Source organism: Salvia hispanica, chromosome 1, assembly GCF_023119035.1.
Source record: "Salvia hispanica cultivar TCC Black 2014 chromosome 1, UniMelb_Shisp_WGS_1.0, whole genome shotgun sequence".
In the NCBI taxonomy this organism is placed as follows: domain Eukaryota; kingdom Viridiplantae; phylum Streptophyta; class Magnoliopsida; order Lamiales; family Lamiaceae; genus Salvia; species Salvia hispanica.
Window position 1 is genome coordinate 5611956 of NC_062965.1, and position 15521 is coordinate 5627476.

Below are 15521 nucleotides of genomic sequence, written 5' to 3' on the forward strand. Positions count from 1 at the left end.
AGTTTTTTTTTTTTATTATGCACCTTCTTAAATGTAATTTTTTTTTATCTATGTAACTTTTTTAAATGCAATTAATGAATTTTCCCGTATATGTGTCGTAAATTTAATTCCGTAATTTAATCGTAATTTTAATTAGTAAATGTAGTATATTTTGAATTATTTTTATTGCGGTTGGCTATTATGGCTGGCCTAAATCTGATGTGGCAGGTGGATTTTTTAGTGTTGCTGACGTGGCAGGGGAGAGAATGGCTGGCCTATTGCTGGCTTATGGCTGGCCTAAGCCCCGTTGCGGATGCTCTTACACTTCACATACTTCACATATGTATCTCAATTAATCTATTTTATTTCACAGAGAATGCATGTGTATTAAAATGGCTAAGTAAAACTTAAAGAATAAAATTGTATCAGTATTAATTTAAGAGAACATATTTTGTTTCCTGTTTAATTTAATCAAATAATACGGGACAAAAGTTAAATATGATAAAGATTGTGTGTGTGAGAGGAGTATATCAGCTTTTGTTGTAGATCTTGACCGTCCAATCAAGATCTCAGTTTCGCGAGGGAAAGTCTGATGAGAAGCAGTTGCAGAATCATTTAAATCCCTCCGCCAATTCATTCTCAGTCACAACCACATTTCGCAACCAAGAAAACTCCATCACAAACAGCCATGGATTCTTTCCACTGCATCAAGCTCTTCACTTTCTCTCTGCTCCTTTCTTGGAGCTCTGCCGCCGCCGTCCCCCACCGGCCGCCCTCCGCAATCCTCGCCGCCGACACCCTCCGCATCAGAGGCTACTCCATCTTCGCATCCCTCCTCGTCTCCATCTCCTCCACCGCCAACTTCTCCGGCACCCTCCTCGCCCCTCCCGACTTCTCCTTCTCCTTCGCCTCCACCCGCATCCTCAACAACCACCGCCCCCCGCCGCGCCCCTCCATCCCCGTCCTCCTCTACCACACCCTCCGCCCTCCCCCCGCCACCTGGCCCGCCATCTCCTCCCGCGACGACGGCGACGAGCTCCGCACCTTCCACTACAACAACTGCCTCCACCTCTTCAAGAGCCCCCGCGCCGGCCAGGTCTCCATCTCCTCCTCCCCCTTCTCCAACCCCATCACCACCGTCAAGATCCGCCAGCCCGACCTCTACGTCGACGAGCACCTCATCGTCCACGGCATCGACGGCGTCCTCAACCCCGCCTTCGCCACCCGGTGCTCCCTCGCCCACCGCTTCCCCACCTCCTCCGCCGCCCCGCTCCAATTCAACCGCATGTTTCTTGAGCGCGCCATGCGGGCTCTGCGCCGGAAGGGCTACAACGTCGTCGCCTCCGCCATGCGCGTGCGGAGATCGGATCTGCTGCCGCTCACGTCGGTGACTGTTCTCGCAGTCTCCGACGTTCACCTTTTCATGACGCCGGAGAGCTTCCGGTACAATTTCCGCCACCACGTCATCCCCACGCGCCAGCGCTTCGCCGATCTTGCCAGGATGTCGGCGGTCGGAGTCGAGTTCTACACTCTGTTCCCGAACAAGACGGTCCACGTCGTCTCCAACGGCGGCGCCGTCACTGTGGACGGCGTTCCGGTGGGAAAGTGGGAGGTTTATCGTAACCGCTGGATGGTTGTTGTTTCCGTTTTGTCGTCGTTAGACGACGTCGCTGATTCTCCACCGCCTACCGCCTCCGATTCGGCTCCTTCTCCGTCTCCAATTCCCGCCGATTTCATGAACACCGATTCTCAGAGGGTTCCGTCTCCAGCCCCAGTTTCTAGGGTTTCTGCTCCGTCCCCGGCCCCAATTTCTAGGGTTTCTACTCCGTCTCCAGCCCCAATTTCTAGGGTTTCTACTCCGTCCCCGGCCCCAATTTCTAGGGTTTCTGGAAACGGCCAATCACCGAGATATCTTTCTCCGGCTCCGATTCATGGGGGAAGAGTTCCTTCACCGTCGCCGGCGGAATACGAAAGTCCGGTAGTATCTCCAGAGGCCTCCGACGGTCCAACCGATTCCGATTGGGTCGGGGTTCCATCTCCTGCGGCGGAGGTCGAGGAAGATGGTGATGATGCTCCGAGCACGAGTCCATCGCCGGCTCCAGAAATTGAGGGTGCGGAAGAGCCAGTGAGATCGCCGGTGCCGTCGCCGGCAACAGATGACTACAATGCTGTAAACTGCGATTTAAACAGCGTGATATCTAACGGCGTTGAAGGAGGGGATCTGTTATGTCCGGAGAGACCCGAGAGGCAATTGCTGGAGGCGGGCGGAGATGACGTGGAGGTCTACCAGCCGTTCGATGCTGAAGATTTGCCCCATCTCTACTCCTGATTCTTGCCACGTGGAGTCTTTTTCTCTTTTCAATTTTTTGTTGGATATAAATGAGCAATATATTGAATTTCTGAACATATTGTTACCAAATCATCAGATTCAGATTTTTTTGAACCATTACTGCTTTTTATTGATTCATGTTCATTTACCATTTCATGTTCTAGTTATTTTAATCGCTTTGTTGGTGAATTGTTAATGATGAAAAAAGTGAGCCTTAATTCATTCACAATCGCTGCTGTTTGAAATCTGTAATGGAGTTTTAACGTGCAATAATAAGCCAATACTAGTACTAAAGATGTTGTCAAATGATCAATCAAGTACATGGTGTAAAATATATTGGATGCTTAATAATTATTAACATTATTCTTATTGTTTTATTGTTATAACATTATACTCTCTCCGTCCCCGATTAAGAGTCACATTTTTCTATTTTGATCCGTCCCCAATTAAAAGTCACACTTCATTTTTATCATAAATAGTAAGTAGGTTTCACATTCCACTAACTCAATTCACTCGCATTTTATTATAAAACCAATATTAAAAAATGGGTTTCATATTCCACTAACTTTTTTCAACTAAGTTTTCTTTATATTTCTTAAAACTCGTGTCCGATCAAAGTGTGACTCCTAATCGGGGACGGGGGAGTAATATGTAATGCATTGTAATTTTAGAAAATGAAAAATTAAAATTATTGGAGTAGTGTTATGGGAGAGGTATTATGCTATTAAAAGAGTTGTGATATGGCGCCAAAATTGATGTGTAATAGCTACGTCACAATCGATTTTCAATAAGTATAAAAAATTGATTCTCACTAGTATATGAAATAAATTACTTATAGATATGTTTAATGTAGATGGTTGATTACTTTAATCTCAATGTCATTATCAAATCCCAAAAGAAACAGAGGTAGTAATAAGTTGGATTTCCTGTCAACAAAAACTTGGAATTGAAGGGTAAACTCAATTCTGGAAGCTCAACTTGTCTTAAGGGGCAGACCTAAAAATTCAGTCATATACTAAGTCTCACTAAATACTCCACAAAAATATTTTTTGTAACTAAATGTAGACTGGACTAGACTAGTTAGCATCAACTTAATTGAATCTAAACATAACCTTCCAAGAACCATAAATTCGAGAATTGGTCAGAGCTGTCACCAAATCAGCAGACTTTTACCAAGCATGAAAATATTTAGTATCAAGGGAAAAAATTGTTTGACAAGTCTACACATCGCAACATACTCTGCATTTTACATCACTGACTTAGTAATTAAACGCGTATTTACTTCTTATATTCCAATTTCTTGCTAATAAATTTGCATGATCAATAAGTGTATATATAAGTTTTTCGCTTCAACACTTTTCACATATGCTTTTCCAATGCAGATTTCAAAATGGTCTTTGCTGATCATGATCATGATCATTTGTGTTGATCAATCAGACGGATATAATGCAACTGCAGCAAAGGCTGATGTGGGATTCATTCTTGATCTTAACCAAACTATTGGAAAAATCATGAAGACATGCATTTCTATGGCGATCGATGATTTCTACTCAAAACAAAGTTGTAATACTATGATTGTGCCTCATTTCAGAGATGCCAGCAATGGCTCTGTAGCTGCAGCTTCAGCTGGTAATGCTAGTGCTACTTTTTTCTTTTTCTTTTTCTTTTTAAGCCAATTCTTGACTATAAGATGTTTTGTTGCAGCCATTGATTTGTTGAAGAATACTCAAGTGATGGCGATATTCGGGCCACAAAGATCGATCCAAGCAGATTTTGTGATAGATATCGGTGAACAAGTGAGAGTGCCAATCATATCTCAAGCAACGAGCCCGTTGCTGTCGCCTACAGAGTCATCGCACTTTGTTAGAGCATCATGGTGCTCTTCTTCGCAGGCCAAAGCGATTGCTTCGATTGTGAAGAATTTTGGTTGGAGGGAGGTTGTTTTCGTGTACGAGGATACAAATTATGGGAGTGGTCTGATGCCATTCTTGTCTGAAGGTCTGATGCAGATCAATGCTTTGGTTTCATACCAAAGCATCGTGTCTCCTTCAGCAGAAGATGATCGAATTCTTCTAGAATTGTACAAGATGAAGACTATGCAGACGAGGGTGTTCGTGGTGCACATGCTCCCAAATCTTGCAACACGTTACTTTAAGATGGTGAAGAAGGCTGGGATGATGAGAGAGGGGTATGCATGGATCATTGCTGATGTTTTGACTAGTTTGTTGCATTCTGTGGATTCAGAGACTATTGAGGCGATGCAAGGCGTGTTAGGAGTGAAGGCGTATGTTCCAAGATCCGAGGAGGTTAGGAGGTTTTCGAAGAGATGGAGGAAGAGATTTCATAGGGAGAATCCAGAGATGGAGAGAACAGAACTTGATGTTGTTGGATTGTGGGCTTATGACACTGTGACAGCATTGGCTGAGGCAGTCAAGAGCGTGGGAGTGGCATCCCCACGGTTCAAGAAGCCGGTCGGGGGTTGGAATTTGACAGATTTGGAAGCAATAGGGACTTCAAATAGTGATCCCTCTTTTATCCATTTGATCAGAAACTGTAAGTTTAAAGGGCTGAGTGGCGATTTCAATATAAGCAACGGGCAGTTGCAGCCGTCTGCGTTTGAGATAGTGAGTGTGTATGGCAGAGGAGAATGCACTGTTGGATTTTGGTCCGAGAGAAATGGGATTTCAAAGGAGCTGAAGTGTGATGATGAAGTTCAAGAAAAGGGGAATCTTGGAGGAATCTTGTGGCCGGGGGCCACGAGCATCGTGCCTAAAGGCTGGGAGATTCCGACAAGCGGGAAGAAGTTGAGAGTTGGAGTTCCTGTCAAAAAGGGCTTCACTGAATTTATCAAAGTTGAGAGGAATCAAGAAAGTAAAGCCATTACAGCAACTGGTTTCTGCATTGATGTTTTTGAGGAAGTCATGAGATCAATGCCTTATGCTGTTCAATTTGAGTATATCCCTTTTGAAACCATTGATGGAGAGAGTGGTGGGAATTATAATGATCTTGTTTATCAAATATTTACTGAGGTAAATGCAAATACCATAAAATTTGATTCTTTTGGCCATTTTGTTGCATTGTGAGTACTACTAACTCTCTTACTTAAGTTATGACAGGAATATGATGCAGTTGTAGGAGATGTCACCATTGTAGCTAACAGATCAAACTTCGTCGATTTCACCTTCCCTTACACAGAATCTGGTGTTGCAATAGTTGTCCCAATCAAAGATCAAGATAGGAAGAAGAATGCTTGGATATTCATGAAGCCTCTCACAACCGGCCTTTGGCTAACCATAGCCGCATTCTTCGTCTTCACTGGATTCGTCATTTGGGTTCTTGAGCATCGCGTTAACAAACATTTCCAAGGCCAAGTAATGCAGCAAGTTGGGATGATCTTCTGGTTCTCTTTCTCAACACTTGTTTTTGCACATAGTAAGTCCAAAAACATGTAGTATTGCTTTTTCAGCCCTTTTTTCCTCTGTTTTAACTAGTTTGGTTTAATCGTGGCAGGGGAGAGAGTGAAGAGCAACTTGACAAGATTTGTGTTGATTGTGTGGGTGTTTGTGGTGCTGGTTCTAACGTCGAGCTACACTGCAAACTTGACCTCCATGCTAACGCTGCAGCAGCTGCAGCCGAAAGTGAACGAAGTGGATGATCTTATCAAGAATGGTGAATATGTTGGCTATCAAGAGGGCTCCTTTGTGAGTGGATTCTTGATGGATAATATGAAATTTGACAGCTCCAAGTTTAGGATATACAGCACGTTGGAGGACTATGACGTCGCCCTCTCCAGAGGCAGCAGAAACGGAGGAGTAGGTGCAGTTGTTGATGAGCTTCCTTACATTAGGCTCTTTCTTTCAAAATATTGCCATAAGTATACAATGATAGGACCAACTTATAGGACTTCTGGATTTGGATTTGTAAGTTAGTGTTCCCTCTCTCTCGCTTTATCCGTTTCTCTCTCTCTCCTTCAAAATTGAGCTCATTGACAATGCAGGCATTTCCAAAGGGCTCACCACTACTCCCTGATGTTTCAAGACAAATCTTGAAACTGAAAGAGGATGATAAGATGTTGTTTATCACAAAAAAGTGGCTCGGAGAGGAGGAAGGGTGCAGCAGTCCCGGTGGGGCTGTGATCGCCTCTGAGAGCCTCACTCTGGACAGCTTTAGGGGGCTTTTCCTCATTGCAGGGCTGTCATCATCATCTGCTCTAGTTGTATACTTGTGTGTGTTCATGTATGAATCCACTTGTTCATTCAAGAAAAAGATATGTGATCTTGCTAGGGTGTTTTGTAAAGAGAAAGGCCGCGATTTGCTGTCAACCGCAGCAGATGGTCGCGGCCGTGGGGAGAGAGGAGTTGCTCAGAGTCAAGAAGGGATGTTTTCACATGATGATGGGTTCTCAACAACGGAACCAGCAACTCCTATGCATGATAATCACATTGAGCTAGTTCAAATGGATCAACGTTCTTTGTTTTAGGTAGCAATGAAATTGATAGTATGTGGATTGTGGAGTTATATAGTTGTGAAATGATACATTCATTCTTTGTTTAGGTTCTAATGCTATAGATAGAGTTTGGATGGTAGAGTCATAGTTTGTGAAATAATAAAATTGTTGAGTTAGCAATGGAATTGAGCAGGGAAGCTCATCATTATATATCTAAAATTCAAATAGTTAAAAGGATTATAAAAATGAGCAATACTACAAATACTCCTATAAATCAACCAATGTTAAGTTGTAGTGTCACTAAATTAAGTGTGAGTGAGTGTGATTGTGTGACAACACCTTAGTTTAACATTTCACTACAAACAGTAAACACTTTTAGTAAAAGGAGTGAATGGTTCATCATATACATTCATAATCGTTACTCTTTCTATCTATTAATTGGAAATAAAGTAACTTGCGAATTAAGCCGCTTTACATCGTGTCATTACGAAATACTACAAGTTAAGAATGGACTGTTGAAAATAGAATATTGACCATGCATATTTCACAGAATCAGTGTCCAATGTAGATATTTTCCCAAAAATGAAAGCCCATAACAGATTGAAGAATTTATTATTTAATCACTCATTTAGCATTAAGTTCATTTTGTGCAAGTTCGCAGAATGTAAAAAGTACGGTCAATTTTTGATACGACACGATAATTTAATATGAATTCACACAAAATTAATGGGTTTGAGTTAAACTTTATTGGATTTGGATTCTTATCGGGTCGATCCAATACGACTCCAATGATTTCGAGTTGGGTTCGGATTATCCGATAAGAAATAAAATTATTGTTTTGATTATTTTTATCAATGAAAAAATATTACTCCATTCGTCCCATAAGAACATGCACTCTTTCCTTTTTAGTCTGTTCACAAGAATATGCACATTCTCATTTTGATAACCCTTTTCTCTCTAATGAGATGGGACACATTCTTCACTAACAATACTTTAATCACTTTTTCTTTCTACCTCTCTCTTATTTTACAAATTTTACATTAAAACTCGTGCCGAACCTAAAATACATATTTTTTGGGGACGGATGAAGTAGATTTTAATTTTATTATTTAGATTTAAATTGTGATAAAGCTTTAATCATGTTATAACAGGTTTTAAAATTATAATATCATATTTTATAGTGTAATATCATGTTCTGGTCGTTATCGTGTCGTGTCAAACTATTTTTACAGTAACTTACGTTAATTTACGGTGAGGCTGACAATTTTTAACATGACACGATAATCCGCGCGAACATGCACAAAGTTAATGACCCAATAAGAACTCGATCATTTCAGATTGGATTAGGGTTTGACTTTATTTGGCTAGATCGATATTGGGTTGATCTGATAACGGTTCAATTTACACGATGTATCAGCCCCAATAAAATACTTAAACTCAATTTTAGTACAGGGGCCTTCACATCCTGCCAAACTACTAAAGTGGAGACCGACACAATTGCATTTTACTGGAGATGTTATTTTGTGTGGTAAGTGAAAAGAAAAAATAATATATTTATATTGATGTGAGGAAGAACTTCTTGTAAAAAAGAAAATGTGATATCTTTACACTTATTGCATCCAACAGACCTCTTTTCACTTATTGTACTCAATTCTTCTCCCCTCTTTTCCCCAAATCTGAGGAAGAAGCCGACCACACCTCTGTCTACGTCGACGCCACGAGGCGTTGCCACTCTTCCTGAAATGGCAGACTCAGCCGCTGCGTTCCCTTTCCAACCCCAAGACCAAAATTACTTCAACTTGGATTATGACGATCTCTTTACTGGCACATCAACTACGGGGTGATCGTATCAGATTGCTCGAAGTAAGTTGAGCTTCAACAAAACATTAGCAATGAAGGTACCTGTTAGAGAAAGGTAAAATGTTTTCTTTAAGCACCAAAAGTGGTAGTGATAATCGGTTTTTCTCCAAAGAATCAATGTTCACATCCTGTAAATCAGCAATAATAATATGTACAATGAGTTCTCTAGTTATGAATACTATTGAACGAAGATAAAAACATAATAATGGGATTATAGTTCATGATTTTCTTATTTTGCCAAATAATTTTCAAGAGCATATAAGTTTCAAATGAACCAACAACGTGTAACTGTGGACACATAAGCAACAAATAGAAGGAAGAAGATAAAGATGTGTGAAGGCAATCCTTTTTTGTAGACAAGAATTTATATAATGATATGAAAAATGAAAAAATAAATACAACTTCTCTTAATTCATCACATGAATTTGTAAAGTGGTTACTTTTAATGTTTGACTATTTACAAATTCATGTGATGAATTAAGAGAAGTTGTATTTATTCTTCCAATTTTCATTTTTCATATCATTATTATTATATAAATTCTTACAAAATTATGTTCTGTTAAGGAGACAAGGATGTGTAATACGAGGCGGGTCTCGTATCTGATCGGAATGACGATGATTCGCCGGATTGCGACGGAAAGGAGCTGCCACAACTAGGGTTTGGCGGCTGAGAACAAAACTTGCGATGAAAGCAAAGGAAATAAAGTTAGGAAAATTCTGTGTATTGATTTCTTGCCAATTTCAATGTCCAGAATTCCTATTTATACTAAGGACCCTAGGTTTGGTTCGACTCGATCATTTCGGGAAAGAACCAACAAGAAAACCCGAAACGGAGCTTATAATTGCTCGACTCAAAAGTTCCAAAATAAATAATGTCAAAAATAAAGTAAAAACAATAACTAAAGCAATTAAGTCCAATAATAATAAAACTAGCGTGAAACATAATCTCCAAACCATGCCGGTGTCCTTCGTAGTCTCAACGGCCGGCCTGACTCTTCCAACTCGTCCTCACTGTTCTGCTCTATCTCCGGCGGCTCAAGTACATCAGCTGGATTATTCTCCGGCAGGGTCTCCGTGACCGGTGTCTCCCCCGTGACACCCGTTGGACGAGGGATCATACCCGTATCAACCCCCTCCCCGATAACAGGCTCCTTGTCCTCAAGGAGTGAAGGGAAACGAGCTGCGATCACCTCCAGCGGCTCCCACGAAGCCAGGGTGGCATCTTCCCCTGACCACCGGACCAAAACCTGCTCCATAGGCTGGCCTTCACGCAATGCAACACGGTGATCAAGAATTCTGGCCGGCTCAACTACAGAACGAGCCCCCACAAACTCCTTTGGTAAAGCAACGGGGATAGCCGAGGATCCCCCCTCCACAAATGGTCGAAGTAGACTCACATGGAACACATCATGTATGCGGGCCCCGGGTGGAAGTTCTAGGCGATAAGCAACTGGCCCGATTTTCTCAATGACAGTGAAAGGCCCATAAAACCTCCGCGCCAGCTTCGCAGCTAAAGGCTTCGCGACAGAATGTTGCCTATAATTTTGTAGCTTAAGGAGAACTTTATCCCCTACCTCAAACTGCACGTTCCGCCGGTGATGATTTGCGGACGTGCGCATACGCTGCTGCGCGCGTTCCAGATTCAATGTAATACACTCAAATATACTTTCAGAAATATGATCAGATATAGCTTCAGAATAATATATAAATACTACTACTAATTAAATTCAAAAGCATGATTATTTGAAGATTTATCTATAAATTAATTCTCTGAGTACTATACATATCTAAATGATTGCAAAGTTTAATTGTGAAAGTTAACCGCTTTTCCAACGGTCACTAACCGCTTGTGCCTCTCCCGCTTATTGTATTCTCACAGACGCCTCTTTTCACTTTTTTACTCAATTCTTCTCTCCTCTTTCTCCAAATCCGAGGAAGAAGCCAACCACACCGCCGTCAAAGCCAACGCCACGAGGCGTTGCCGCCTCCACCGGCGCCGCCACTCTTCCTGAAATGGCAGACTCAACCCTGTTCCCTTTCCAACCCCAAGACCAAAATGACTTCAACTTGGACGACGAAGATCTCCTGGACACAGAGGATCTGTTTTCGGACCCCGTAATTTGGCAAGTTTGCAACGATTTAACCGCAAACTCACCGCCACTCAACCCTGCCTTCCTCCAACCATTGGCTCAGTATAACTGCGCTTGCTGTCAAATCCTTCGAGAGATCACTCACACCAATGGTGATTTCAATCATTTTCTTTCTCAATTCACTTCATCCCATTTCCACCGTTTTCAATTTGTTACTTTGATTTTTTGTAGGCGTGAACCTGAAGCGGCTGGAGATTCATGGAGTGTTTGGGATAATCACTCACGCTCTTCTCGGAATTTATGACTGTGGCTCGTCTTTGCAGACCCAAGATTCCCAAATGTTCGAGTGAGTTTCTTTCTCGTTTAGCCTAAATCGAAAAAATATGATCACTGAACATATTAGATTAACACTTATTGGATTGTTGTAGTTTTCACAAGGAGAGCACGGTGGCAGTGAAGAATTTCTTGGTGGAGTATTACGAGGTTTGTAGACGAGAAGGGTACAGTCCGATGCAAGATCCTCTCTCGACGTTCTATGAAGCTCTTAGTGTTGGATTCAACCAACCAGATAACACGCCTCATTTTCTTCAATTTGCACCGGATATAACAGGTTAGCATCGTTGAATTCGGATACTATACTAATCCGACATCACATCTCATTGTTGATTCTTGTGTAAATGCAGGTGATTATCAAAGTGAGCAGTTGAATGAAGCAGGAGGATCCATGAAGATCCCCCTTGCAATGCAGGTTGTTAACATGTGATATATATACTATTTTTAATACATATTGTTGTTGAAATTTGATGTTTGGTGCAGAGGGAAAGGACTCGGAATCTGGGGATCAATGACTTTGTAGAATACTTTCATCTTCCGATCGAAGAAGCTGCTCGAAGATTGAATATATGCCCGACAGTCATGAAGAAGATCTGCAGAAAGAATGGTGTCTTAAGGTGGCCTTATAGAAAGGTCCTTCTCCTCTTTTTCTCTGTCTGTTTGTTTATAAGTGGTGAGATCTCTCACATCAATGTGTTGTTGCAGATAAAAAGCGTTGAGAGAAAAATATCAAACTCTGAGAAGGCTACAGAAGAAAGTGCAGGTGAAGAAAAAGCCAAGGCTTTAGAGGAACTACAGCAATACAAGATACAACTAAGTAACATTTATGCAGAATTCACAAAGTAGCATTCTTATTTTTTGTGGGGATACCTAATTCTGTAAATACATTACTCTGTATATATTTACACACTTATAAGTTGTAAGTGTATTTTCAAGTTTGTTTTTTTAGTTTAACATTTACCTTCAAAATTTACCAAAAGCATAAAAAGGAAGAAAATTCAGACAGATGAGGGATGATTAATTAGCAGTAACACAGTAGAATCCACATCCAATTCAAGTTGATTCTGTACAAAATGTGATCCAATAATCAGAGGAAACTATTTTCTTAGATTGAATAGTATCACCTTCTTCACCAAGAATGATTGCCTCTTCGGATCTTTCTACGGAAGGGTGCGCACGCCTCGATACTAAGGTCGACCGCAGCAGCGAGAGCCATGAATATGGCGGCGTCCTCGACACACGTGACATGTCTCATTGCAAGCTGCACATGGGGCTTGCTCGACTTCCCTTCCCCCTGCACTCTACAGCTCATGACGAACCCACCAGCCACCGGGCTCAGCCCCGCGAAGTCTCCGCTGCTCTGTGGGCTCGGTAATGGCGTTGCTGCAGCGCGAACCTGTCTGTCGGTATCTATGAAGAACTCCCCACCTTTCTCTGCGTTGATTAGTATCTCCGACATGAGAAAGTCGCCTCCTTCCTGCCCTTCTGAGAAGACATGGAAGCGGAAGCAGATGCAGTCTCTGATCCCTCCTCGTTCACGCCAGGCTTCGAGCTTCCCCCACGGCTGCCAGCTCTCAGAGCTGCACGGATCAGGGCGGACAATTAGCCAGGCTCCCGGATTGGACTTTGCCACCCAGTCACCGCCCGTTGCTGGCACGAAAGGGGTTGTTATGAAGGCCGCTGCAACTGCTGAGCCAGATAGGTCGTGTATCTTCACCTTCCACCCCTTGCGCTCTCGTCTCCCTGTGTCTTGGTTCGAACCATCGGCTGTATTTGACCAGAAGTTGCTTAGTGGATCTACCTGGGATGCCCTGTGAATTATTTATCAAAACAAGAAAACAAGAAACAACTATTCATTAACTCATTTATCAAAAACAAGAAACATCCATTCATTTTTTGACAGTGTGGAAATCAAGCAAGCATTTTTATCTCACATTATTACCTGTCTCGAGTAAACTTGCAGCTGAAAATAGGCTGCTTGACATTGCCTTGAAGCTGAACAATTTGCGGGCTCAACTTAGTATCGTCTTCGAATTGGAAAACGTATCTAGGATCAGGGTCCAGCTTAACCCGTAGATGAAGTTCGGCTCCTGGTTTACCAGTCTCATGCCTGTTCTTGCCAATGCCAATCCAGCCATTGAAGAGAATAACCGACTTGCCTTCGCACCATTCGGGACCCACATTCAACTTAAAAGCTCCAATCTGTTGCCTCTTGACACCAACACCACAATGGCTCCCCTTCCTACCCGTAAACACAGCTATCTCGAGCCTCGCATTGGAGGCATAGAAACATCCAGGTGCCAAGAGTGCTTTCAAGTCGGATTCTTCGAGATAAAAGCTGGACGAGACACTGTGAGAATTAGGAGTTGCTTCAGGAGATGGCATAAAAGGGATTGGTGTTGTCTGCACAGGGAAGCCGCGGAGGCGTATCTCACATACACATGGAGAAGTGAACGAACATATACCAGAATTTTCTGCGGCTACTGCACTTCCGGGAAATCTAATCCCCAGACACCCAATAGACAACCTAATAAAAGCCTGAGGATCCATTCCTATAACTCCATTTCTTCAGAGATTCTTTCTAGCATAAGCTGTTACACCAACTACTCATAATTAGATGATCACAATCACAAATGAATGTTTATGCAATAACCAAGGAAAATTTAAAAAGTCAAGAAAAAATGTGGCACTCTTATTTGAAATCAGCCTTTTTTTTAAGCTCGAGATACATGAATCTTCATGTGTTTTGTCTTATGAAAAAGCACATCTTTCATGTAAAAGTTACTCGAAAAAATTGAAAAGGTCAATGCAATTCAATAAAAGTAGAACAAACTATCAATCAATAACTCATGTTTTGTAATCAAAAGTCTAAACCGGCTGCATAAATAGCAAGAATTTTATATGAAAAGTAAATGGAGAAGATGAAAAGTAACCATAAACATGATTTATACCTTCTGCGATGCTACAAAAAAAATGCAAAAAAGGCAGTTTTAGGAATGATTATAAAAATCTATTTTGGCTTACTTCTTTATGGAAACTTGCTTTAGTTCACAAGTAACCACTGCCAAAGAAGTGATGAAAAGGAAGAAGCAGAGCAATTTGGGGCACCTTTGTGCTAAGTGATGTATTCTTATTCCAAGAATTGATTATGGAATGCTTAATTGCTTTTTGCCCAAAGTGATAACACAAATGAATTGGGAATTCTCAAGGCCCTCCATCTTTCCCCTTCAAAACCCCCACTACAGTAGTTTCTTATTCTTCTCCTCTGTATATTGTCAGCAATTCTTTGCAAACCACCATCAAATTCTCAATCTCAGTAGGCTAAAAATCACAACTTTGAGCCGTAGACTTTGCTCTCATGTAAACCAAAATCCAAAATAAACACACACAAAGAGATAGTAGATAGAAGATAAGGTCAAGACTTGGTAACAATAACTTACACATGTAAAAAGCATAACTTCATAGGAAGCTAAAACTCACACAAGAAGAGTCAAATTCCTTCAAAACCCATAAACACATTTCAAGAATTCATAAACATCATGCAACAACACAACGTTTTAAAAAAAAAAAAAAAAGGAGATGATGAAAACAACCCACCTTGAAAATTGGTACTACTTCTTCTCCTCCTTAAAAAAAACCCCACTTTCACTGTTTCAGGAATTCTCCCAAGAGAAAAGCTGCTAAATTCCCCACACCCACAAAATTTTCCTAATAAAGCAAGCTTCAAGATTGAGCCTTTTCACCCTTTCTTCAACAAAACAAGGAGGCCCTCAAATGAGGACTCGTTTCATCGCCCTTTTCCCTCTTTTCCCTTTTGCAGATCCAAGAAAGATAATGCAGAATTATGAAAAGAGAGGATCTTTGGTCATTAATGATAGAACCAAAGCACCAACCACGCTTGCAAAGAATAATTCACATAGACTATGCACAGATCACAAGAAAAATGGGTACTGTTTGTGAATGAATGCGTTGTTGGGGTTGAAGAAGTGGAGTTTATGGGGTGTGTGTGTGTCTCAACATACCGTCTGCGCGCGGTTTTAAGATGGAAAACAACAAATTAGCGGAGAAAGTAAAGGCATATTTATTACTCCCTTATTAAATTTCGTCTACTTAAAACTGTCAGACCCAACTTTAGACTTCACTTCCATATTTAACTGTTTCTGTTAAACAGAGTGGTAGTAATTATTTCATACAGATTGCACAATAAATTTATTATTTTTCGGCTCAAATATTGGGACACGCCACTTTTTATTATATAACCAACATTCTATATTTATAAAGACTAATAAAAATATAATTGTTGTTTCTTCTATACAACTTGCTTTTCTTCCAGTAGTAGTCCCACCTTTCTAAGATAAGTGAAGCACTTCTTTTGGATACGAGATTTAAGGAATTGATATTAAATGGTTAAAATAGAAAGAGAAAAATATGAGAAATAGAAGAGTAGAAAAATAAACAGAGAATAAAGTAAAAGTGGAGATTT

General features: G+C 41.2%; 3 protein-coding genes across 5 annotated transcripts; 2 read left to right on the forward strand and 1 right to left on the reverse strand.

The window, feature by feature from the left end:
• Positions 1 to 3684: 3684 nt before the first annotated feature.
• LOC125185656 (glutamate receptor 2.7-like) lies at positions 3685 to 6788 on the forward strand. Its single transcript, XM_048082223.1, has 5 exons — positions 3685 to 3937; positions 4013 to 5337; positions 5425 to 5740; positions 5819 to 6228; positions 6306 to 6788. The coding sequence occupies exons 1-5, from the start codon at positions 3685 to 3687 to the stop codon at positions 6786 to 6788; spliced, it is 2787 nt and encodes a 928-aa protein (XP_047938180.1).
• A 3799-nt stretch (positions 6789 to 10587) lies between these two features.
• Positions 10588 to 11893, forward strand: LOC125205049 (protein RKD5-like). The gene is made up of 5 exons (XM_048103850.1): positions 10588 to 11051; positions 11134 to 11315; positions 11389 to 11453; positions 11522 to 11671; positions 11744 to 11893. The coding sequence occupies exons 1-5, from the start codon at positions 11044 to 11046 to the stop codon at positions 11882 to 11884; spliced, it is 546 nt and encodes a 181-aa protein (XP_047959807.1). The 5' UTR covers positions 10588 to 11043; the 3' UTR covers positions 11885 to 11893.
• A 142-nt stretch (positions 11894 to 12035) lies between these two features.
• LOC125202818 lies at positions 12036 to 15109 on the reverse strand. Of its 3 annotated transcripts, none has more exons than XM_048101289.1 (3): positions 14636 to 15109; positions 12981 to 13629; positions 12036 to 12849 (listed from the first exon to the last, which is right to left on the reverse strand). In XM_048101289.1, exons 2-3 carry the CDS (start codon positions 13586 to 13588, stop codon positions 12168 to 12170), a joined length of 1290 nt encoding a protein of 429 aa, XP_047957246.1. In that variant the 5' UTR covers positions 13589 to 13629; positions 14636 to 15109; the 3' UTR covers positions 12036 to 12167. The 3 variants fall into 3 exon arrangements, with proteins under 3 accessions (XP_047957246.1, XP_047957247.1, XP_047957248.1); XM_048101290.1 differs by lacking the exon at positions 14636 to 15109 and adding an exon at positions 14147 to 14599; XM_048101291.1 differs by lacking the exon at positions 14636 to 15109 and having other exon boundaries at positions 12981 to 13641.
• Between the last annotated feature and the right edge of the window lie 412 nt (positions 15110 to 15521).

Excerpts from the sequence above, each read along its gene's own strand:
- LOC125185656 (XM_048082223.1), top strand. The coding sequence starts at position 3,685 with ATGCAGATTTCAAAATGGTCTTTGCTGATCATGATCATGATCATTTGT. Across the intron at positions 5,338-5,424 it reads TTTATCAAATATTTACTGAG|GAATATGATGCAGTTGTAGG; the intron begins GTAAATGCAAAT and ends AAGTTATGACAG. Across the intron at positions 5,741-5,818 it reads AACACTTGTTTTTGCACATA|GGGAGAGAGTGAAGAGCAAC; the intron begins GTAAGTCCAAAA and ends TAATCGTGGCAG.
- LOC125205049 (XM_048103850.1), top strand. Across the intron at positions 11,454-11,521 it reads AGATCCCCCTTGCAATGCAG|AGGGAAAGGACTCGGAATCT; the intron begins GTTGTTAACATG and ends TGTTTGGTGCAG. Across the intron at positions 11,672-11,743 it reads TAAGGTGGCCTTATAGAAAG|ATAAAAAGCGTTGAGAGAAA; the intron begins GTCCTTCTCCTC and ends GTGTTGTTGCAG.
- LOC125202818 (XM_048101289.1), bottom strand. The coding sequence starts at position 13,588 with ATGGATCCTCAGGCTTTTATTAGGTTGTCTATTGGGTGTCTGGGGATT. Across the intron at positions 12,850-12,980 it reads TGCAAGTTTACTCGAGACAG|GGCATCCCAGGTAGATCCAC; the intron begins GTAATAATGTGA and ends AATAATTCACAG.